This window comes from Eleginops maclovinus, chromosome 9, assembly GCF_036324505.1.
Source record: "Eleginops maclovinus isolate JMC-PN-2008 ecotype Puerto Natales chromosome 9, JC_Emac_rtc_rv5, whole genome shotgun sequence".
NCBI lineage: Eukaryota > Metazoa > Chordata > Actinopteri > Perciformes > Eleginopidae > Eleginops > Eleginops maclovinus.
The window spans coordinates 24,297,349-24,323,445 of NC_086357.1; the positions used below are offsets into that span (position 1 = coordinate 24,297,349).

General features: G+C 43.2%; 1 protein-coding gene across 1 annotated transcript; it reads left to right on the top strand.

Annotated features, from left to right (window-relative positions):
- Positions 1 to 986: 986 nt before the first annotated feature.
- On the top strand, positions 987 to 24,987 carry shdb (Src homology 2 domain containing transforming protein D, b). The gene is given in 9 exon segments (XM_063890745.1): positions 987 to 1,112; positions 4,767 to 5,141; positions 7,143 to 7,293; positions 9,903 to 10,124; positions 17,470 to 17,547; positions 18,588 to 18,762; positions 20,580 to 20,699; positions 23,463 to 23,475; positions 23,477 to 24,987. Coding segments are annotated over 8 exon segments (1,266 nt in total). The 5' UTR covers positions 987 to 1,112; positions 4,767 to 4,808; the 3' UTR covers positions 23,651 to 24,987.
- Positions 24,988 to 26,097: the final 1,110 nt, after the last annotated feature.

The window sequence follows — 26,097 nt, forward strand, 5'->3', positions numbered from 1 at the left end:
ATATTTAGTGTATACAACCAACCATCAGTGGTGGAAGAAGTATTCAGATTCTATACTTAAAAAAGTACAGATACATTCATGGTAAAATACTCCATTACTCCAAGTCCTGCAATATTCATTCAGTAAAAGTACAGAAGTATCATCAGACAAAATACTTCAAGTATAAAAAGTAAAGGTAGTAATTCTGCAGAAAAATGTCCTGAATGTTTGATTTATTATTATATATATAACATTTTTAAATAACACAATAATAATTTCCTATTTCATAAGGAAAATCCTCCTCCAAGTAGCATCTTACTCTTTTAGATAAACAAAGTTTTGATACAATAAAGTATTGGCTATTTGTTTTGGGATAATTCTACTTGAAACAGTTAGTCCACTGTATTATTTTTTAGAGATGCATAATGTTAAAAGTACGAAAGTAGTGGAGTAAATGTTCAATGTTTACCTATGAGATGTAGTGGAGTAGAAAGTAGCATCAAATGAAAATACTCAGGTAAAGTACCACAAGGTACATGAACTTAGTTTCTTTGCATCACTGCCAACCATGACTCAGTAATGAACAGTTGTAGGCTACCTGCAACATGTGGCTACACCAATATTTTTGGCAACACAAGGAATATAACAACACCAGACTAATAATGGCGTCAACACACACATGTGTACACTGACCTGCAGAAACACCCTACCTGTGGAGGACAGTCCGGCTCCAGGTGAGTTTCCTCTGTCCCATCAGAGGATCACAAAAACACAGGAGGCTCACTGCTGCCTGGCGTACAGCAGGAAAGAACCCGCCCCTATCGTAAATCAACCAATCAGCAATGCGCAAAACGCCGGATCAGCGTTCGATTGGCGATGATGGATGGGCGATGGTGATGGTAATGGAGCATGGGTGCTATTTTGTGTTTAACAGGCTGCTGTTGTACAGTTCTAAATAGCATCCAGTCATGTAGCTTGAAACTTTTGTCAATTCATCGACCTAACTCTTCAACACCGACCGGGGGGTTCTGGGAAAGTTTTTAGCCAATCACTGGCGAGTTAAAGTGAATGTAACCAATGGCAACACCGGAGGAGTTCAATCCGGAAGTAGATACTTTTGTACTGTGAGAGAGGTGAGTGAAAACAAATAAAAATAGTACATTTCGGGTTTAATTTAAATGAGTTTTCGACCATTTTAAGTTTTAATGAGCTTACATAATTTATTAGTTCGATATTTTATTGAAGACTTGTCGTTAAAGGCTCTCTTTTCCCTCAATGTATTTACGCTCCTCAATTTTAGGTAAGCCTGGCGTTAATAAATACATAATAGAGTGTAAGAAATATGATATAATAATATAAATAATATACAAAATACTATACTATTTGAAAAGAAAGTTTTAAAAAAGAGGGAGTTAGATCACAAAACAATAAAACATGAAAAGTGATACCGCTGAAAGTACCCCAAATAAAAACCAAATTAGAAGATAGGTATTTAATTAATTAGATTTGTATTTAATTTACTGTTCTAAGACCCAAGGTAGGCTATATTTAATTTGAACAAAGTCTTAAGTTAAATGACAATTTCCTCTGTTGTAGTAAATAGATATAATGGGTGTTTGCAATACACACGAGCCACCAAATGAGGGCAGTACATGCACAGCAGAGGAAATTAGTACAGCACTATAAGTCTATCAAAATCCTATTTTCCAGGCCATAAATTCGGCCGAGAGACTCATTAAAATCAAATGAATGACTTTGAGGGATACATTTTGTTGATGTATGTCAGGTTGAACATGAATATCTGTGATATGATGCTGTACATCACGTCTGTTAGCCTCTTATATTAATGAATGATGCTGTTCAGCTGCAGGAAAACTGGAAGCTTGGAGTTTGGAGACAATGTGACATCCATAATTAGCTCTTTTTAATGAGGAAGTCTTATTAATTCTCTGAAATATTTCTCTTCGCCTTGTTGCTTCTGTTTGATTCAATTAAATCTTTGCCTCCTATATGCAGCAGTGCTTCTGCATGAAAAACAATGACTTTATACCTGTCTGTCTGCCTGTTTGTGATTATCTCTCACTGTGAGATCCTGATTTTCCATTTCTGTTTTCCTCTCACCTGCGCTCTCCATGTGTCTTCCCCTTGCTGTCTGACAGCGCGCCTGTCTCTGATTTTCCATCTCTTGCACAGTTTCAATTTTTCTCTTCTGTTCTGGCTCTCACCAAAGCCTGGATGGGGACACAAATTAAATGTATGCTCAATATGTTACCGGGCTGTAGGGAGGTTAGAGGTGGTGTTAAGACTAAGCGGATTGTGGAGATGAAAAACAGGAATGCGTAGCTGAGGGGAGGTGAAGACAAACAGGATTGCTGGTACATTCAGAGATATGATGAGAGATAAAAAATGCCAATGAATGGCAAATAATAAAGAGCAGAAGGGATGGGAGAAAGATACAGGAATGCTACTGAGTCCCTTAAGAGCTCAAAGATGGTATTTCTTTAACATCTGAGATAAAAGATCTTAACTTGTGGGAAGAAGTCCTTATCTTATGGGATCTTGTATCCTATGTTGTGCCAACAAGATCTGACTCGATCTCTGGATCTCATTCCCAGAAGAGTAAACATCTAGCACAACTTAATGATCTTGTCCCCAGAGGATAATAACTGGATCACACTTTGGATCTTGTTGGCTAGAGATATTGTCGTTCCCACAATCTTGTTCTGCTTAAAGAACACATGTGTAGAGCAGTAAGAAGAAGACATAAAACAGGTATAGGAATCTGGGGGTTTTGTACCCTGGATAACTTATTTTCCACTGTAACACTTTTGACATGCCTTTGTGTTGGATGATGTCATGTAATCGATCCTGTCTTCACGTCTACAGCCTCACCGCTATAAATGATTTAAACTGGACTGCAGGGACCTTCAAGATGTTTGCAATCACACACCCTTCCCTCTGGCTCAGATTGGGACTTGTTTTTGATCCCTGTGACCCTCCTTTAGGTCTGAAGCCGGTGCTTGATGATCACTGGAGCAGGCGGAGGAGGAGGAAGATGGGATAATGGGGATGGTGATTGTGATGGGGGTGGCTTCTTCAGCTGAATGACCTCATCCAGTCTCCCCACCCCGGGAGAAAGTGAGCTCATGAGTGTCGTAAAGAAAGGGGCATTTACGGTCTTTTAACAGACTTAGATGGCCTTACTCACTGTAGCACACAATCCAATTTACCCGCCTGGACCTGGGGATAATGGAACATCTGTGAAAGGATGAAACAAAAGGAATGAACACTCAACAGAATGCCTTATTTTTCTAACAGATTGGACAGGCCTCAGCGGTTTTGTCATCTTGTTATGTTTCAACACTATGGCCCAGAGGATGATGGGATTTTCTTACATTCCCAAACCCTTTTTGAGGAAGCATATAACAGTTTTGTAAACCACAGAAGAGGATTAGGGCCACATGAGACTTTTTTGGGGGGTGTAACTAAAAGTAAAATGGAACACATTTCAGAATTCTGACTTTAATCTCAGAACAAAAAAACTAAAAATCAGTTTGGGTCAGATCTCAACATTTCTGTTCACATGTCCCAAACCCCTTTCGTAGTAAACCCTTCCAGGCTTTTGGAGACTTCCCTTTTTGGGAGGAAAAAGTACAAAAATCATTACAAATCCCTTCAGTGAAGCTAAAACATGAACATACTCCAGTGATGTCACTCGATAAATAATTCAAATGCTTGGAGAACATTCGTGCGAGCTGCTTTCTTTCCTCCTCAGTTTTGTTCGTTGGTTTTCCCCATGCATTTATAGTGGATATGAAAGGAGATGCATCTCTTGTTGCAGACGATGTGCAGATATTTCAATGAATGAACGGTCGGCTGACTGCGAAAGGGAATAGGAGGATATTCCTCTGGGAATGAAGCGCCTCCCCTTTAATCGCTCGGCTGAGTTTGTCTCGGAGCTGTAGTCGCTCTCTTCACTCGCGCAGTTGCCGTCAATAACTCAGCCCGGGATTTCAGAGCTCTTGTTTTTGTCTGAGACAGCTGCTGTTTTTCCCTCTTTCTTGTTTTTTTGTGGAATATAAAGCGCCAGGAGTGGAGGGTTTTGTCGCTTCTTTGTGCCGTTTTATTGTCATCGACATGAAGAAACGAGGAATAAAGCGTTCAAAGTGGCTGAAGGACTGAAGGCTGGGTAAGTGAGTGCGCTCTCATACTCACTGCTATTTAAATCCACGGTTTGGTGACTGATTTGAATTTAAGTTTAGGAAAAAACATCTGATCTCCTTCGTACAGCTTCCCAAATAAGCCTGTTCCAAAACTAAACATGTTGCATTTAATCTTAGTTCAAATCCAAACATTTTAATCCATTTTGATTTAGTTAATTCCTCACAGTTTATTATAGATATTCTCATACAGTCTTTGTCTTTCCCCCTTTTTTAATCAGCGTGTTAACGTTGGGTTTTATTGCAGGGGTGTGAAATGTAATTGCATCCTCTGGGCAAAGTCCAGATGCCAGACGTTATTGCTCCCTGTGTAAAACAAAAGGAGTGTGTAAAGCCCAGCTGTTGGTGTAGTTTAATGTCACATGAAAGCATGTAAACGCACACTTATGGTGGGTCAGTGATCAGGAGGAAGTTGTCCAGTACAATTATTATAGGAGGATCCGGACCTGTAGATTAATGTTTTTTAGGGGGCTGTGTTTATCTTGTTCAATCCAATCCATAGCTCAGACAAATGCGCCAGGAATAAGGTCAAGTATTTACCTGCATGTCCCTGTTTGCCCCCTGCAGCCTCCTGCTCTCCTCCACACACCAGCACATTTGGACGCTGCGATGGCCAAGTGGCTGAAAGACTACCTGAGCTTTGGCAGCAGGAAGGTTCCTCCACAGCCGCCCACACCAGACTACACAGAGAGCGAGATCCTCAAAGCGTACCGGCTCCAGAGGGACATGGACTTTGAAGATCCATATGAGGACTCGGAAAGCAGATCCAGGGGCGAGTCTGGGACTTCTGACCCCGCCACACCTGTGTACAGTTCTCCCATGAAGTCTTCCACTGTGGACGTGAAATCCCCCAAACATAGACTGATCAAAGTGGACTCTCAGGAGCTGGGCCGCACAAAGATCCTCCTCAGTGCCGTGTCTTTAGATGACCAGCAAGAGCCTGTAAGAGCCTCACTTTCTTTCTCAGCATGTGTTTGTCCACTGACAACACTCAAATGTTGACTTTAATTAAATGTATTATGTCAACATAACTGTATTAGGTTAGATGAAAGCAATACTATTAGGTTGAACCTCATTTGTTTCATACTTTATATAATTGCTTTCAACTTACCCAATACAGTGATGTGAAATCTGTGGACATAATACATTTAATTAAAGTCAGGTTTTTCAGTGTAGGTGTTTATTGCGAAAAGCTCCGTATCACATCTTTAACTCCTTCTTTGGCATTGGGGACAATTGGATGGATGAAGGGTCTGCGAGAAAGTCATGAAGGATGAAAAACACTCTTCATCTAATCCCATTTCCATCACCATGACAGCCTCGATTGATTAGACTCCATAAGCAAGTGACTGGTAATGTGTGTCTCAAATATGCATTGTTTACATAAATCACATTACATAAATTCACTACCGTGGCTGGAAGAAAGAATTATTGATGGCTGAAGCGGACCGTTGTGTAGGAGAGGGTTACGGTCCCAGGAGTTTATGTCCTTCCATAAATAATAAATGGGGTTTAGTTTTGCAAGCTGAGAGAGAGACCCCCACATGTTAGGGGCCGTATACAGTACGCCACGTGGAGATATGCCAAGGGCCACAGGGGGGTATAATTTATAGCTCTGCTGTATGTGTCATCGCTGCAGTGCGTTCCCTGCTGTGCCTGTTGTGCAGCAGAGAGCATACACAGATACTGCAAAGACAGAAAGAAAAGCAAACAGATGTTGAAACTGAACAACTGGAGCGGAAGCAAAGGCTTTACAAGGAAATGGTCTTCACATCAATTCAGCTCACATATGCTGAGTAAGTTAAGGAGTATTTCAGGGATTTCATCGTTGCAGTTAAATCCATGACTCCGCTCATGGAAAATGCTACAAGTGCGAAAGTCCCGAAGTGGATTGGAGTAATAGTCTTAACTCAAGTCGATAGCTTCCCCCCTACTACTCCCGTTCTGCTCTCATTTATTTCCCAGGGTCTCTGGGAACATCCGCACTCTAATTAACATTGCAGATTCCTGTGCATCGATAACCTGTTGTAGAATCAACAGGGGATTAGAATGTAATTTTGCGAGGGCGTGTGCGTGTGCGTGTTCAGCAGGAATTTTGGGAAGTGAGCCTTGCAACAGTGACTTCCTTTGTCACAGAGAGAGACGGAGATGAGTGTGTGCTTGTGTGTGTATATGCACATGTATTTGTGTGTATTTGTTTGTGAACATATGGCTGCCTTTGTTGCTGTCAGGGTGCCAGATGACCGCTGTTTTCCTCCTGTGCTTGCATGAAGGAACAAATGCACCCAACCAGCCAACCAACCAGATCTATCTTTACTCCCTGTGTTCTCTTCCCAAAGCCAAAAAATGCATCTTCCACAGACAGGACTGTTTTTGGCTGCATTGCATAAAGCTTAAATATAGCGACAAACATAAAATATCATGCCTTCTTTAAGGGTTTTAAGAGGAGACTATATTGTGTAGCTACTACGTATATCAAGCATTAGTTGGGTTTTCTGATTTTGCACACTAAAGATGCAAATGAGTATCTTGTCTAAAGCGTTTTGTCTGTAACCAAACATATAGTTAACGTGCCATTCAGCGAGGATGCTTGTTAGGAGTGCTGCAGTGCTCTCTCTTTGTTGGGTCTTGATGAGCTATTGTGTTCCTTTCTACCATTTCTACATGTATTACAGAGTGCAAACTCCTAATCATCAGAAAATATTCGGATTCCTGGGACGCTTTTATTCAAGTGTGTCAATCAAAAGTGTGATTAACGATTCGCAGCTTTTACAGAATGCTGATATGAATACGCCAACGCCTATAATTAAAATGTTGTGCCTGCAGGGTAAAACCTGTCCGATATTTGTGTTCATTTTATAACATAAAAAAACTGCAGACAAGTTAATGATCTGTAACCAAACCCATTTACCTTCATCAATAAGTGTGTTTTCTGTCCATAAGGTGGTGCCGTCTGCTCCACTGGCAGGGGACACAGATTATTCGGACCCGTTCGATGCTCGCATGAACCACAGGTCAGAACCGGACCTCAGAACGGTTCCCTGCGAGAACAACGGCTACATGGAACCGTACGAGGCCCAGAGGGTCATAACAGGTCAGTGGACTGATCATTCAGTATCTTATCAGTTTTATAATGATTCAGTGAGCCATAGAGGAAACGCTTCTTCAGAAAATAAGGAGGAAGTGTAACAGAGGCTGAGACATCCCCTTTCCTCTGCTGAATCTACTAGGTAATACTAAAAATAACAGATGTAAGGTGGGGAAAACAATGCTAGGTAGAGATCACATTTCATCCCTTTCCGCTGCTTCCTTTCTGTCTTATCTCTGATAGTGAGCTCCATGTATTGTAAAGCATTTCCACGGGAATCAGAATTGCATATAAGTTGAGGTTAAGCGACCATCATAAAGGGTTGAATTCTTACCTGACTGAAAAACCACAGTCTGATATTATATTGCATTTCAGGTGCACAAACTCCCCAAAAAATGGATGTGTGGCATAAAGTAACATCAACATTGATCTGATAATCCGTCTTTGATGACCTTTCAGGTCTTTATCACTGCTCCTGTTTCTTTATAGTCCAGTATTTCTGTCTTTACACTATTTTGTTCTTTCTAAAAACACTTGTGTTTAGTGCAGTTTTGCTCTTTAAATCGATTTCATTGACTCCACTTGTGAATACACAGTGTGTTGAACCTGTCCTCTCCGCTGTGTTTGTTAAACGCTGGCTCTCAGCCGCACAACACTTCCCGTTAGAGATGTCTATCCAGCCTCTCCTCCCTTGTGATTGTCTCCCACGTCTATCGTTTTCCATTTGTCCCTCAGTCTATAACATCTCTGTCTGCCCCTCCCCCCCCCACCCTCCCGCACGCTCCCTGCTCTGTCCCAGTCATTTAGTGTAAAAGCGTCCCCCCCTCTTCCTCTTTCTCCATCTCTCTTCATCTCGAGGGCTCTCCCCCGGCCCTGAGGGGAGTCTGGCTCTCTCTATAATCGGTCCTGTTTCCTAAAATCTACGTCCTGTGCTCTCTCCGTTGGCCCTTCTGCTGCCTTTCTGGTGGTCAAATAAGGATCGTAATATCAGGCTTGAAGTGAATGGAGCGCCGTCCCATTTGAGAAACCTTGAGGAAAAATCTTGCTGCAGCTGGAGAGATTAGATTGTTGCGTTGATGGCGGAGCGTTTTTTGGAAAAGCATTGTCATTTCTCTTTCATTCACTTTGATTTGGGCCTGTCAATCAAGAGCCGTTCTTTTGTCTGTCTGTCTTTCAGTCTGTTGGTGCCCATTAAAAAAGCAGCAGAGCAGCAAAGACAGATGTGAGATTGGAGTAGTAACTATCTCTCTGTCCTGAAAACACACCTGTGTGCTTTTTCCACTGTATTTTGAATGATTTTCCGTGCTAATTGTCAAGTATAAAAGACCTGTCTGCAGCTCTGACACACGTCTGTATGCCTAATACTTCCCGTTGTCCTCCCCTCCATCTTCAATCTATGTCACCTCTCTGTCAAATTGCTTTTTTCATTCCCCCCCTGCCTGTGTTTCCCTCCATCATGTTTCCTATGAAATTCTCATTTTATTTCCTCCACGCCTGTTTTTATCTCTTCGCCTTCATCTTCTCCATCTCCGCGCTGCCGCTGACACCGCAGGTTCCCAGAGCAGGTAGAGCAGCGTTCAGCCCCGCTGTGCTTCTGTCTCAATGACTTAACATCAAACGCCGACATAACCCCCACCCCACCAGCACCACCTCCCCTCCCTCCTGTGTCCTTCTCTCCCATCACCCCCCTTGTTTCCTCACTGCTTCCTCTTCCTTTCTCCACAACCTCCTCCTCCTCCTCCTCCTCTCTCTCCATTTCCCCCCTCTCCACTCTCTTCTTCATAACCTCGGGGCCCCTTCCCCAGGGCCTCCACTTGGTCGCCATGGTGACTACAGAGCCAACCTAATAGTGGTGTCTTGTCGTGTGAAGGTTAAAGTTTTTCCCCGCCTCTCACCAGGGGAACCTTTGCATTTAGTTCCTTTTTCCTATGTGAGTGCACCTCCTCTGCTGCCGGCTGTGTGCACAAAAGATGCCGACTCCGTCTTTTTTCTCCCCGTTTTTTTACCCTCTACCACCTGTTTTTAAAGGGTAGATTTTTGAGGTCAACATATCAAAGCGCCACCACTGATTGCCGCCGCCACCGCCGCAGCTTAAAGGCTCCTATTGATGCATTTAGAAAATCAGATTTCATCCTCTCGCCTGCATCGATAATCTCAAAGCCTTTTATCTCATGGCCATATTTGACTCCACATAACAATTGCAAGTGCTGAGAAACATTTCTGGCGGGGAACCCACTGAGAAACTGATGAAAATGTTAACGAGGGAATACGGACGCTGTTGTGAGCCGGGCGAGATTGCCGCTGGGATTCAGGAGGAGGGGGCGGGGGGGGCGGTTGTCTAACGTGTTGCAACTCAGCATCCAGCCCAAGGCCTTGTTAAGCCCCCCTATATGAGATTCTGAGCCCCTGGCAAACTGTGCAAACATAATTTGTCTCTCTTCTCTAATTCTAGTCATGTCAGAGCTCAACAGGCGTTTTGTTTTAGAATATCAAACTTGTGTTTAGGAGAATCGCTACTGGCAAATATTATTTCCTAATGTGGTTTATACTCCTTACACATCCACAAAGATTTGAATGTGTTTTGAATCTGTATTATCTTGTCTATGCATCACTAGAACTGCAGCGTGGTCCAGGAGGAGGACGGTCGCGGGGCGAGGTTCAGCTCTACGACACCCCCTATGAAGATGAGCGAGGACGGCGCCTGGGTCTGTTGTACGGAGATGCTCAGGAGGAGGGCAAGGAGAGCAGCAGGCTGCCGCAGGATGACGAGAGGCCGGCTGATGAGTACGACCAACCCTGGGAGTGGAAGAAGGATCACATCTCCAAAGCTTTTGCAGGTAAATGGAAGGAAATCAGGATGGAGCAGAGTCTGGGAAAGACAAACTAAAAAGCGCGTTGGCTGTACAAAAGATAATCGATAAGCTCTCCTTCAAATGTCTGTTCCTACATCTGAGTGGAGAAGTACTCCATGACCTTTGCTGCCTCTGGTCTTTGTTTGTGTTTTAAAGTGGAAAACATGGCATCAGTTCTGGGAAAATTCTAATTTATACATGAAATCGCTTTATGAATACATTTAAAAACACGTATAGACCATGGAGCTGCTTAAACATGCTTCATTGTATATTTAAATATATTCAGAGCATCCCAGTATAAAAGCTTTTAGCAAAAATTAAGGCTTTGAGATGGAAAATCAGCATTCAGGAAAAGGATTTTAAACTCAAAACCCATCTTAATGCCCCTATCAGTGGCAAACGTCCACTGTATTGAGATTATCTTTGACCAAAACAATGACTCCCTACCACCTACTGTACACACAGCTCCTGGAGTTTCTGGAAATCAAGCATAAACCATAAAGTTGTTTTTTTAAAGCAGAACAGAGTTCGTGAAAATGGTTAAGACCAGGTTTAAAAAAGGGCTGTTTTTAAAGGTTGAAGCCCCCCAGGAGCACACAGAGACAGAGACTGCTGCTGTTACTACATAGTGAAATACTCATCTAACTGTCCTGACCTTTAATGCGATCACTACCTCTCCATAGCCCTGTTTTTCAGGAACTGGAGAGGGCTGTGACCTTCACTGTCGCAGCTCAAATGACACAAATCTTTCTGTTGCTTTTATTGAATTGAACCAGCTTTTAATTTCCTCCTCCCTCACATCCGATGATATATAAGATTGACAGAGATGCCTGGTGTGTGTATATGCATGAGAGAGAGAGGGTCGGTAAAGAGAAGATAGCAGAGCAAACAGAAAGCAAGGTTCATTTTCTTTCATTATCGTGATATTTCGGGCAGTATTTCTACAATAATTGGTGCAGAGCATGCTTATATTTTTCAGAGTTGCAGTGAGTGAGTGAGTGCATGTCACATCCTATTTCATTATGTTCCATCTATTGAATATAATTGGAGGAAGAGAGTGCCATAGAGATGCAGTGAGGAGAAACAGAGCCGGACGGATGGGTCATTTAGGAGTGGATCAGTGTAAGGCATGCAAGGCCAAGTTGGCTTAATTGAGCTGCATCTCCAAGTCACCAAGGTCAAGGTGATGGGATAATAAATCAACCTTGCCTCGTGTGCACTCCCCTCCGTTCTCCTCCCCTTTGTGTGCCCCCCCCCCTCGCCTCAGTTAATTACATGCCTGCGTGTGCATGACTGATCCAGTGCTAATAAGAGAGTCATGGTCAGCACACCATTGTCTGAACACACACACACACACTCGGAGACATTCACACCGTGTTCAGACTCACATTAAGAGGAGCTGCAAGGAGACACCGTAACTTATTTGAGAGCGGAGATGATTTCTAAAGGAGGTGCAAGACGGTTAATTTAAAAAGCCAATATCACCTCTCGCCTGCTTAGAACTCATCCCTGCTATTTCTGTCATTTTCTTCTTTTCCACCTTTTTTCCTCTTTGTGCCACATACAGCACGGGCTCCTGCAGAGCAGTGCTCACAGCACCATTACAGAGCGCGGTGGAGGAAAAACGCTGGAGTCGTCTGACCCCTTGTTTTTTCCATTTGGAGTCAGCACTCTGAGCTGGCGTGCTGTCAGTCCAAGCAGCCCGGAGCACTGAAGTGTAAACACACAAACAGTATTTTCCATTCTCACATTTAATCCATATTCCCAGATCCACTCAGCGTTGCTAAGCACGGCCCACATGTGAGGGAGGAGAGAGATGGAAAAGATTGAAAGAGATGTGGGAGAGAAAGAGAAATGCATAGGGTGTGCAGGGAGCTATAGCTGGAGAGAAATGGAAAGGGACGTCCAAGGTTATGGTATATTTTGGTGGCAGCTCAATGGATGTTTGTGGAGGCCCTGGGCTCCATAGGGGAGTGGCGTCAGGGAGAATTAATGGTAGGGGGCTTTGGCGAGGTGAGATGCACGGAGAGGAGGGGGAGTCAGGGCCGTTGTGGCAGGGTGCAATCCGTCATCCGCCGACACTCTCTCACACGTATACACAGCAGCAGAGACAGGGCTGTCCCCACTCTCCGTGGATGTGACACAGCCTCTCAGATAACTCGCTGCAGGGGGCAAAGGTGGGGGGGGGGCATCGCAATCTGCCAGCAGCCCCTCATCATCACCTTCACACAGGCACACACACATGTGGATTCTCAACTGCAGCTCTGATTGTCAGGGCCTCTAATTCAAGGGTGAGAAGAGGTTGTGTGTATGTTGGCGCAAAGGGGTGAGGGAGGGGATCGCTGATGTGGACCAGCATGCATTGCATCCTTGCACTTCTGAATCAAATCTCTAATTAGGATTTCACAGCTTATCCATGCTTAAAAGTAATCGCCTGGGTAAACATAGCATGCAGCTGCTTTTATTTATTCAACTGTATCAGAAATAAGCTTGGCTCCAAAGCATTTTGTGTATTTTCTCTTGGATATGGAGTCCAGTAACCCCAGCTGTGACTCTAGCTGTGCCTGAGGGGCTCGGACGTGACAGGCCTCTCTCAGTTTGGTGGGGTTTTTAATTGCGGGCGTTAGAAAGCTGTCACCATTCACAAACGTCCAGCTCGAATTACCGGAGTCATTAATTCCTGGAAGTCAATAGACAGTCCAGCAGTGAAAGATTGTCCCTGCAACCCTTCAGCACCAATTAGTGAGCTAATGAAAGGCACAATCTCATTCTCCCTCTATCTATGATGGCCGCACGTAATGAATGGGTGTTTCAGGTATTTCATGTTTGTACGTTTAATAGTCCGTTAGAGGAGCTCTGAGCCGCTTGATGCAGACGATTGTCGGCCCGAGGTGGAGAGTTGTGCGGATGATTAGAGAGCCAAAGCCTGGATGGGGAAGTTGACTGAATAACATTTCCACCCCCAGAAATTACTGTTATGGCGTCATTGAGAAAAGCACTTATCCTCCACTTGTTCCAGTGCAGCTGCTCATTAGGAAACAGAAAAAGATGAGAGCCGTGCGGAGTAGCTCCCGAGTGTGAATGTGTGCGTCAGAACAACAAGACCAGGGTTAACAAAAGACTTCCTTTGTCCGTTCAGATCAATTCTTTGCAGCACAAAAACATGTGTTTGAGACTCATAATAACTGCTTTATTCCAAATAAATGGCTTTGTTTGCTGTACTCTGAATATACAGATTGAGCTCATAGCCATAGTGGTGTGGATTGTCGAATCGATATTCATAATACCCAGAGGATGAAGCCTACTGATCCTGGTGACCCTGCAGCTTTCAGTTAGCGCCCATAAAGAGGTGGATGTTTCATTTATGATGATCGTGAAATTTGGAACAGATATTCATGGTCCCCAGAGGATTAACTGTCATAGTTGTGTGATCCTAACACACTGTCATAAAGTGGAAGTTGTACTCTGTTCCCAGGTTTGGTTAATGACTGAATGTCTTAAAAAATGAAATCATTCTTTTAGCCTAATGGGTAAATCAGAATCAGAAACAGATTTATTGCCAAGAAGGATAACACATACCAGAAAACTAGAAACAACTATAAAAAAACTATAACAACGATCAGAAATATAGCAACATTTACATTGAAAATGCTAGCATGTTAGCATGTAAAACCTAGATTCAGAACATCACAAACTGTTAATGTAACTACCAACCCTCAGCATGTTAGTCATTTCCTTGTGAATTGTTATATGCTGATGTCAGCGTTTAGCTACAAGCACCGCTGTGTATTGGCAGCCTCACAGATCTGCTACCAAGGCTTTATACTTTTAGTCTTTTTTCCATCCAGAAATGAAACAAAACTGGAGAATTTAGTTACATTTGACCTTTTGTAAGAACAAAGATAAATTCAGGAAGAAATCTCTTTTTATTTTAAAGTCACACAGAGCATTATTAGATCACCTTATCTGCTCTTGTGTAAAACACCGCTGTTTGCCTAAAGCTGAAGGTAAAGTGTTAATGCATACAGAAGCAAAAGCTCAGGTTAGCAAGGCTTGCAACGACACCTTGACGGATGGTCCCTCTTATTGTGTTGTGTCTGCATGTCTGGATGCTTGTGCTCTTACAAGGTTTCCTGTTCTGTTCTGCATGGGTGGATGTCCGTAGGGGAGACTGCAAATGTATTTTTATTTGCAGTGAGGGGAAAACAATACAATGAGATTTCCAGTTCTGGTGTTCTGTTGCTCTCTGCAGTCCTAAGCAGGCCCTGGGGGCATCTGCCCAGCCTCTTCATCAATTTACTGGCCCAGTGAAAGGTCTCCTGTTGCTCTCTCTTTCCCTCTTTGTCACATTTCCTCTCACTTGCCACTTTCCTTCTCCCCATAGCTTTGTTTCTGTCTCCTTCAGCGTGAACCTTGACTGACATAAATGAAAAGGCATGTCCTTTGCGATTCCCTCTTCCTGACCAATATGAGAGACGAGTGGAGAGGTGATGGAAGTAGAGTAGGGCACGAGAGGTGAAGAGAGGAGCGAGGGAATAACGAAAGAGATAATGCCTCGCTACGAGAAAGATAGGCAAAAGAGGGGCGATGAAGAAAGAGGGATTTATAGCTCAGAGAAAGCAGAGAGAACATCAGGAAGGATGCAAGGAATATCTGGAAAGAATATCTAGATCTGTGGATCCAAAGTAAAAAAGGAGAACTTGTATGTTTCCTTCTTCTTCCTTATCGGCAGAAGGTGTTAATTGTGTGATCTTATGCCGGGTATTTTGCCCGGCAGAAGGTCTTTGTGGGCAGAAAAAAAGGTGGGAAAAAAACAGATGTCTTCATTAACGGACCTGATGAAGCTGTTCTTTTGTCTTTGTCTGCCCTGTCTTTATTATAAAGCCACAGAAAACAGCTGCTGTTCTCATAAAGTCAGTTATCCGTCACTCAAGGTGAAAGTTCTGGTCCCTCTCCCCCCCCCGTCAGATACATTTCTGGTAATTGTTAGCAGGTAGTTGAGGCACATGTGGGATTTGGGTAGACCCCAATTTACTGAAATGTTGTCGCCCGTTTCCTCAGCTGGCTTTGAATGGGCGACAGAAGTGATGGAAAACACACATCTTTGTTTTAGCACACGAGGAATACAGTGTAGAGGATTTTCAACACAAATCGTCACTATGGGCTGCGAGCGCAGATGAGTGCGCCTTTTGTTCGTAAGCCATTAGTGTGTCTCTTGTGTTGGTGAACAAAGCAGAGCGCTTTTAGCCCTCTATGGATGAGACATCCACAGGTTGCCCCATTAGAAGTGAATGGAAGCCAGATGTTCCCTTTTAAAGGAATGAGTGACATGGGGTGTGTGTGTGTGTGTGTGTGTGTGTGTGTGTGTGTGTGTGTGTGTGTGTGTGTGTGTGTGTGTGTGTGTGTGTGTGTGTGTGTGTGTGTGTGTGTGTGTGTGTGTGTGTGTGTGTGCGTGTGCATGTGTGTGAGCTTGGTATTCAGCCTTTTCTTATCAGATTGAGGAGCTCAGGCAAGCTTTATGTGTGTGTTTGTGTGCATGTTCTTCCTTTTGAAGTGGAAAAAGCTGTTAAAAACAGATAGAAATACACTCGTCTCGCTTCAGTACCTTGAGTGTATGACAACATCAGACACAACATGCTTTAATTTGTGTGATTATTTGACTTCTTCATTTACTTTTGTTTATTTAATTCATTTTACTTTCATTTTGTTATCATTATATCTATTCAGTTGAGATGCATTAAGGTTTTGATCTACTGGTTGTCTTTTTACTTGTTTAATCCTGGGATGCTTTTACAAGATAACCATTTATACCCTGTGCCCAAAAGACCAGGGTTTTAGAACCTGTGTAGATGAGTGACCTGTCAACTCAATTTATTGTAAGTTGACCAAAATAATAAAACATGAGTTTACACTTGTAGAATTCCTCTCACCACTTCTTTTTTGATAAGGAAAAATACAATTTTAAGATTCAAGAGTACTCGACATTAGTTGTTAAGAGACCACAGCCGATGAAACCTGAGCTTTTCTCTCGCTGAGTTGGCTGGGCACATTTCTGATCTGTAATAAAGTCTTGGCTTTCTGTGTTCCCTCTTGTTACTCTCCACTTGCTTTTGTGTGCCTCTCATTTACATCCTCCTCTCTTTCTAATGCCTCTCTTTCAGTTCTACTTGAGAATTACAGGTGTGAAATGTGATGTGGTGGTGAAGGGGATAGGCAGCTGAGTGTGGCAAGGGAGGTGTTTTTCTGTGTGTGTGTGTGTGTGTGTGTGTGTGTGTGTGTGTGTGTGTGTGTGTGTGTGTGTGTGTGTGTGTGTGACCTGTGTGTGTTCCTGCATGTCCTCCCATTGAGGGGTGCCAGGCCACACTTTCATCCTGGCTTTAGCGGAGGTGCGGCCCGCTCCAGATGGGGCCATTGTGCTGCTCCATGCATCAATAATTCACGGAGAGCCAGAGAAAAGTGGCGGAGTGTGTCTGCCTGCTCAATAATTAACCAGGGAGGGAAGAGAGGCATGTATGTACAGCCTGGGTCCCTCTCAAATGCCTATTCAAATGGCCCTTTGATGTCACGGGCCTGGGGGGTCTTTGGATTTGCCGGCTCATTAAGATGTCACCCCTCTTTCCCTTTTATTTGTTTTGTAATCCGCTTGTGCCGTGAGCAGGAGCTGTGTGTGTGTGTGTGTGTGTGTGTGTGTGTGTGTGTGTGTGTGTGTGTGTGTGTGTGTGTGTGTGTGTGTGTGTGTGTGTGTGTGTGTGTGTGTGTGTGGGTGTGTGTGTGTGTGTGTAAGGTTGCAGTAATGACTGTTAAAGTAGACGCTGTCCTGCCATGGTAGATAATGAGCTATTTTCAGTTTCTGTGCACCTTCTGTAGGTAGGACATTGAGCGGAGCATTACACTGCCCACACGCTCCTCTCTTCCTCTGTCACACCGCTCTGTGGGATGCACATAGTTTCTCAAAGTGGATTCGTTCAAGTGACTATAAATAATGCAGCCTCTGACATCCCCTGTCCTCTCCGTTTCGTCTCCTTTTATCACTCACGATGAATTACTGTAACTAAAGCATCTGAGGAATATGTTGCGATGAAGCAAAGGGAGTGTATTGCTTCTCTTCATGACAGGTTAATTACTCACGACACAACATCTCTGTCGTTCCCTCACACACTCTCAACCCCCACATCTCTCTCCTCCTCACATTCAGATCTTGCACCTGATTTCTTCTTCATCACTTCTCTCACACATCTTCCTTTTAGTTAACTTCGATCTCGCCCATCTGCTGTTTTCTCACTCTGCTGCTTCTCTCTCACCACCTTCCCGCTCCCCTCCCCTCTATTAGAAATGAGGGATTTGTCCGAGTTGCCCTGGCCCGCCCCGGTGGGTCATCTGGAGGAGGAGCCCACCGCCAGAGAGCAAGGTGACCTCCCACCCTGAACACAACCCCCCCCCCCCCCTTCCTTGCCTCACCTTATCTCTCCACATATGCAGTCACGCTGACCTTCATGACCCATTCTGTTGTTCTACATCTGCTGTACCTCCACCAGAAACCCCCCTGAGGCACATCTGCACCACCATTGCTTTTTTGGGGGTTTAAAGCTCTTTTCCTACCACATTCCCTTCCTGCATTATCCACGCATAATAAGCTTTGTGTAAATGAAGAAGCCTGCCATGTTCATTTCAGGGTTTTAGAAGCGCTGTGCTACACTGACTGTTTAATTACAAGTTCTGTAGATTGAATTTCGCCAAGATCCTGCACAGAAGGGGTTAAATAAAACAGTCTAATTTGCTCCGGAATCAAATCAAAGTTCCATTTATATAGCCCAATATCACATAACACGTAGTCTCAGTGGCTGTACAGATTACAAATCAGTGCTGAAAGATCAATAAAATTACAAGAAAATAATTTTAAAAAAGATCAAATTCAAAATACAAATGAATAATAAAAAAAATATGATTAAAACAACAATATAAAATACCATAAAATGTAAGACTCAGGAGGACAAACATCAGATAATCTTAAACCAACTCTGACTTTATGTTTTTTAAAAGGAAAGTCTTCAGCACAACAGCACTGTCTGCCTCCCTAATGAAAAAAAGTTGGTATCTGAACGCTCTGACTCCTGATCTGATAAAGATATATATATAATAGAATAGAAACATTATTGTCAATATTAAGTTATCTGCAGTGTAGACTTTTGGAAGACAGAGCATCAGAGCCAAGCAGGGAATACACCAGCTCCCTGCCTCTATCTGCCCTCTGTGACATGTTGATGATGGTTATTGTGATGATAGTTTTGCAGACTGGGCCTCCTGTCTTTAGTCTGACCCCTCTCCCTGCGGCATGCCTGGCTTCGCAATCGCCGGATGTCTGATGTTTACCCAACTCTGACTGTGAGGTGTAATCCCTTTTGATCACAGCACTGTGTACACACTCTGACTCACTTTTTCTGCCCACAGTGCAGTTTGACGGCGCAGATTGGGACCGCTCCTCATCGCCCACGGATCGGCTTCGTCCTCCGGGGCCCAGGTCCAGCCCGCTGGCAGGAGGGGGGATGAAGTTTCGGATGCCCCAGGAATGCCTCACTCTGGTGGGGGAGAGAGTGGACGCTACGCTGCCTCTGGAGAAGCAGGTGTATGTATTCAGTCTTCTGTTAAACCCACAGGAGCTACATTATAATCCTTCAGTTGCTCTGTGTCAGAGTATAGGCTGCACTCCGGTTAACGCTGAATCAAATTAAGAGGCTTACATGCTTGGGACTTTTGATAGCTAATGATTAAGTGGCTTAATTGAATTACTTTGAATACAACACATGATAAAGCAGTTATAATAATGGCCATAGTTCACATCAGCTGTATCTACAATGCTGCACAGTAGGGAAAAAGATGTTTACTTTGCAGAAATATAGCATTAAATCGTGCCTTTTGGTGTGAGATTTGATGTTTACATGCACCAAACAAATCTAAATTATGCAATTAATTGTGCATGTAAATGTAATTAGCATAAATGATTAATCTCTGAGCTCATGTAAATGTCTCTGCAGGAGCTCTCATTGTTATACAAGAGATTTTTCTTTCTGATTAGAGGAAATACAGGTTTGTGCATCTGACAAACAAATTCAAACTCCATTACCTTGCACCCTTTTGATCTATTAAGGGCGTGGAAACATTAACACACAGCGGTTATGTGTTTCGCCTAAGCAGCACTCATCAGAGCTCACAGAAGTGCGAAAGGTTAGAATGGGAACTAATTAAGTCAGACCATTAAAAACACACATTTACCCTGGTCTTGTAATTTCAGACATCATTGGTGTAATTTATTTGTTGTTTCTGTGCACATAAAGAGCCATTTTACTAATGAAATCCAATCACATGACACCCTTTAAGCACACATGCACACACACAACACACACATTGTTGTATTAACAAACACTAACTTACACACACATTCACTTTAGGGTGATAGTTGGTTATTACGCCCCATTACTCTCTGATTATCTCTTTAAGGCTTTGAGCTGCGTGTTTCCTTCAGTTCTGCTTTAAACAGGAACAACTTCACTGTAGACCTGTAGGATTCAGTCACCAGCACCGAGTCAAGTGAAGGAAATCTTATTATGAGACAGGAAAAGTTATACATTGGTTGTGTTGTCCTTTATAGTTTTGTATTTTGTTTTTTACTATTTTTTGGAATCACTGCCTGTATTAGAAACTCAAGGGGCAATGCTCAATGGATGGAAACACTTACTGCATCAATTACCATTAAGTACTTACACTCGTGGCCCTCTGATTTTCCCTTGAGCACCATCATGATGTCAACATTTGTAGTTTTGAGGTAAATTTCCCTCCAAGAATGGAATAGATTGCCATAACATTTGCTTCCGATATTCATGCACATCACATGACATGTTAAAGGGATCCCTTGACCAAATACCTGTAAAACTACTGACGTTTCTGCATCAGCTGCACTAGTTGTTCCTTGTTATTTAGCAATTGTTAGCACGCCTACATGTCAAGATGGATGTATGTGGATGGATGTGGTAAACATTATTCCTGCTTAACGTTTGCAAGTTAGCATTACGTCGTCATTGTGAGCATGTTAGCGGACTATTGTTAGCATTTAGCTCAAAGGACTGCTAGACAAAATTAGCTTCACAGAGTAGCTAGCATGGTTGTAAACTCTGTGTGTCTTTAGGACTGTTGTTCCTGAATATGTTATGGAAAGACCAACGCTGTCATGGTGTAGCTGGTGTTACTGTCACTGAGTTTTTTGGAAACAGATAATTTGTGTTTCTATTTATTCTTTAATCTTAAATATAAATCTTTAGAAACATACCACTTATTTACTTTTCCTATCATTATCGTGAATATACGTATGATGATTGGCAGCTATAATTATCAATTTGTGGAATCAAATTAATTAAATGTGTGTGTGTGTGTTTTTTGTCTCTTCAGGTGGTACCACGGTGCACTGTCTCGCTCAGAGGCAGAGTCGCTGCTAACGCTGTGTAAAGAGTGTAGCTACCTGGTGAGGAACAGTGAGAATAACCGCTCTGAGTATTCCCTCTCCCTACGGTAAGACACACACACACACACACACACACACACACACACACACACACACACACACACACACACACACACACACACACACACACACACACACACACACACACACACACACACACACACACACAAACCAACCCCAGTATTGTTCTCTGATAAACAGCGTTACAATTTAATTGCACACTTTACATTTTTCGTCCTTGCGACTAAGAAGTGTGTGTACTGTGTGTGTGTGAAGCCAGCTTAGCTACCGATCTCATATCGCAGTCTCCACACCTCTCCGTCTGTTTCACCCTCCTCCATCAGCCCCCCTCGGGATCACCGCCGCACTGATTCCCCTCCCGATACTCATTTGCAGGGCACAATACTGCTTATCTGGTCAAATCTTTCCCTTGTAATTACTACCACGATCCATCGTCGCGGCCTCGCACCGCGCTCCCATCATCCCGCTCTCCTCAACCCATCCTTGGCCCTACTCTGTGGCCGTCCTCCGTGGCCCCAGTGGACCCTCTTAAGTGGTAATCAGGCAGGTAGAGCACACTTCAGTGCACACATCATCCTCCCCGTAATCACTAATGAATATGAATTACCTTCTGTGGGCCACACAAGGAGCCAATCTGGGAGAGAAAGGGAGGGGGGGGTGAGGCATAGAGTGTCACTGTGTTGTGCTGACATATAAACAAGCTCATGCATTACTCATTGACATGACTAGAGTGGGTTTGACACACACACATGCACGTTTTCTCATGCAACAAGGTCACAACTGGCACTGGTTTCGCAGCTGGTGCATTTGTGTTTTGGAATCAGATTAATCTCTCACGAAAATGCCAAATATTGTATTTTGCATGGTTAAAATGTGCTGCAGTCCTTCATTGAAGTAGACTTAACAAAAACAAAGAACATGATGAAACAATGTGAAAATAGTTGAACAGCTTACGTCTTTAATCATCTTGAAGGGAAACGTTGGTTTCAGAGAGCCTTTGTTTTCTTAGTCTTGGCCATCGTTCTCATCGGTTATACATATTTTTAGATAGTTGCAGAGCTAAGAAGAAGTCAAGAAACAAGCAGTCTCATGATCATGCAGCTTTCAAACAAAGCTCCTGATCAGCTAAACGTATTTGCAAGAGATGACGATAGGTCAAATATTACCCAAACTTGTAAACATCCATCCCAGTTAAGAGGCTTTGACCTGCTTTCACCTTCCTTTCCTTTCACAGTTTTCGTTTTCTATGACGGATTTTCAACAGCATTTTTGGTGCATTTTTTTTCTCCCACACGGTATCAAAGTCTTAGATTTAACTCTCACACTCTACCACTTTGTCCATTGACCATTTTTGTAGTCAATACATGCCAATCAACTACAATCCTCTTGAGTGAAATCGTGTGTCAGATGTTTCATGCATCAGCGTCACTTACTGAAACGTATACTTATGTCCTCTTGCATTCTGTTGGTTTTCTATGCCAAAGGTTATGACCGAAACTGTGTGTGTAATCAACAAGTGTGTAGGGTTTTTGTGCCGTTTGAACACCTTGTAAACCTTTCTATCAGGTGAAAGGTGACACTCCTTTACCTCTAAACACAGTGGTTCAGATAACATAGTTAGCCTGTAGGCTTAATTGTTTTCTTTATCAGATATCAGCAATTGTTTTGGCATGTACAGTGTTATAGTGGTGATAAAAATGGCAGTCAAAACAACAGAAATAAGGCCAAGGTTGTTATACATTTTTCTTGTCTGCAGAGGGTTGCAAAACTTAAATTTCCCATCATGTAGGTTAGTCTTTATCAAGGTGTTGTGACTGGTTTTCTGGTTGTTGTTGTTGTTGTTGTTGTTGTTGTTGTTGGATACTGACACTTTGTAAGGTCTATGTGCCCATCAGTAAGGACAGCTTGTAAAATAATAAGTTGTATCAGATTATTTATGTGAAAAATTGGTTTTGCTTGGGCTTATTGTAAATGTACATAACATCTACTGTTAGATAACGGAGCACGTGGACAGTGGAGGAAAGATGAAGGCTGTAATATTGGAGACAATAAACTTCAAGGTGAGGCAGCAGAGAAACCAACATAAATATATTTACGAAAGAGCACTGACTCCATGAGATACAAAGAGTCCCCCAAACAAACAGGACTGGACGAGCTCTGTTGTGATGAAGAGTATTTCCCTGGAGGCCAGTGGGATGAAGATGAACTGCCTGTTGTTCAGCTGGTCGTAGTCTCAGTGGGGGCTTCTGGGTTTCACTGCTCCTCAAAATCTAATTCGTTTTACTAGAACAATGACAATTACGGTGACCGATTTCAGCCCTTGACTTTCCCTCTGCTTCTATAATTAGACATACATCATGACTGGCTGGCTGCCTCTTAAAGGGGAAGTCCTGTCACGGCTGCCTGGGATTTAAAGGGGAGGAACCAGCGTGGCTTTCTTGGCTAAGCCACTTTCACAGTCCAGCGTTTGTTTCTCTCACTCTCAATGGCTTTGTCTTTCCTTTTGAAGTGCTATTACACCCCTCGCTCTTCCATCATAAGGCTCCGTCCTTCCTAATTTGTGATATGGTGTTAAATCTTGGTTATATTCCTGTCCTCAAAGAGCAAGGACAAGAAAGGAACATAAATCCTGGCTGTCATTTCCACTGTGTCAGCTGCGTGATGTTTTATGTGCCCCACATTTAATATCCTCTCCCACACTCCCTTTCTCACTTTCATATTGAATCTCTCCCACACTTCTTTTGTCTCCTCCCGTTCTCAAACCATTATCTCTGTTTTCCTCCCCGCAGGAGCTGCCAGGGTTTTCATGCACATGAAGTTCACCCAGTATAAAGACGGCAAGTATGTGCTGGGACAGAACAGCCCTCCCTTTGACACCATCCCAGAAGTCATCCACTTTTACACCACGCACAAACTCCCGATCCGAGGTGCCGAGCATCTGTCCCTGCTGTTCCCCGTGCTGGTGCAGACACTCTGACGCTCCTCCTGGACGTCATTGTGATCGGACACGTAAACTTTGAATGTTTGACTGGATCATCCCAAGCTCTCTTTCTTGTCAGACTTTTTGATGATTCAACACACCAGGGGCAAATGCCCTCACCCACCACTGCTGTTGTACCTGTGCCAAGTGACTCTAACATCCGGAGGAGATCGATTCACATGAAATGCAAAACCTGAACTTTGGGCCACCTCTGCTGTAACTCCCTCTCATCTCTGACTGAACTGAGGGAGCTGGCTGCAGGACATGTGAAATCCTCCCTTTTTCTTTCTTACATAGCTGACTGAAATGCAGAGGAGGTAAGCAGAGCTGGGAGAAAAGTCTGTATATTCTGGATGTACTGATGCCCCAGGAGACCTGCAGGAGATTTGGATTTATTACTGCTGTTCAACAAAAAACACCTCATTGACACTGGTAGAAAATATTGCTGTTGTTAGGGGAAAACCTCACTAATGGTGTTTTGCAGATTTTTCATGTTTATATGGATCTTCACATTGTATAAGATAACCCTTTTCAACCTCAGGTTTGGCAAACCCTGTTGTTAGATGTTGGATAATTCACAAAACAGCAGCTATTTTCAATTATAAAGGTTTTTTACTAACAGCAGTTATATTTCAGATGGTTTTCTACACAGAGACACACACTTCTGTTCTTCACTGTCCCGCTGCTGTACGTTGAGGATTAGCTTGACTCCGTGTTACTTGTGAGCAACAGGGAAGATGTGTTGTATCGGTACTTGTGTTGACCTCCTTGACCTGTATCTCTTCTCGTTGCTTGCCTTGCATTCAGTAGACAATGCTGGGTTTGTTAAAGAAAAAAAGAAATCCTGTCAATGCTGTCTTTTATTGACGTTTAGCTTGCAAGCTGAGCTGCAGGCTACGTCTGAAGCTAAGAGATACTAATCAGGAAACATTCTCAAAACAATCTCTAAAACTTTGCCACGTTCTCACACTTCCTACATATTCAAGCTCAGATTTCTCGTCTCTCCGAGTCAATACATGCTGCTTGGTGCGATGTATTTGAGTCGCATGCCATCTGGATTTGGATCCCATGTCTGCTGCCTGGTTGCAGCATTGTGTGGCAAAAACAGTTTTTAGAAAAGAGCCAATTCAAACACATTCATGACAATTAGAAATGAGCGATGGAAAATTACTCAAATCATCAGTTGTTTTTCCAGAGCTGGGTTTTGTTCATTATTATTATGGCCAATAAGAGAGGACAGGGTGTTCAATTTACTCGATAATTGAAGCATCTCATTTGTTTTAAATGTTGATTCTACATTTACGTAGATCACTGCTTCCCAACCTGAGGGCTGGGACTGGGACCCCCCCAAAGGGTTTAGTGATGAGTCGTGGGAGGAAATAATACAAAACTAAAGTCAAATATTTACTTTTACCAACTAGCGTGTGGCGTTTGCTTGTTGTAATGTGAAAACGTGTTCCACTATTCAGTCTCAAAATGAATCAAAAACAATTTGAGAAATCAAAATCCTTTTTCTCCCATTTGAATAATAAGAAAAACTAATTCTGTTTCAGTCGAGGTGATGACATCTTCTACAATGGACTCATTAGACTCTCCCAGAAAGGAGAAAACGAGGCACAAAGGACTTGGCAGGAAGATTGCCTGCTCCACACTAAAAATGCACTCATTTGCTTTCCCTCGTTCACTGACAGCAGCGCTGGGAGAGAGAGAGAGGGAGAGGGTGAGGACTAGGGGGGGGTTGAGGTGTGGCTGGGGAGGGGTGAGGCAGCCCCTCATTATTTGGGCTGCGCCTCAGTGAAAAGCACTGGGATTGCTTTCATTACTGAGCCAAATGAAATAGCAGAGGCTGATTACCCGCGTGACGGAGAGAGGAGACAAGCCGGATCACTCTATCGGGGGAGAAAGAGTGAAGGGAGGAAAAAAAAAAAGTAAAGGAGGAGGGAGACACCAAACAAGTGTGTGTGTGTGTGTGTTTGTAAGTGTAAGAGAGAGAGACGGTGACATGGAGGGGGGGCGGTTATAGTCCCATTTTTCAAACAAGGCTCCCTGGGGAGGAATATGAATAAGAACGACAGTCGCAGAGCAGCATTTTAAAATCAAACAAATATCACATTCTCTTTTCTCTGGGTTTCTGTGTATCTCTCACCTCGTCTCTGTATTTTTCTGCATTTTTTATTTGCTAATTTCTTTCTTATTCTTCACACAGAGCTCTATTTCCATGAGCACATAGGCTGGAACAAATGGCTCTGTCCTCGCAGCAGTTTATAACGAGTGTGTGTGTGTGTGTGTGTGTGTGTGTGTGTGCAGCTGTCATATCAGAATCTGAGTGTGTGTGTGTGTGTGTGTGTGTAATGTCAGATCTGGGGGGTGTCGGCGATTACACGGTGACGGCAGCTGTTAATCCATCAGACAGGCTCTGAGGAATGAACACCTGTGATCAACCG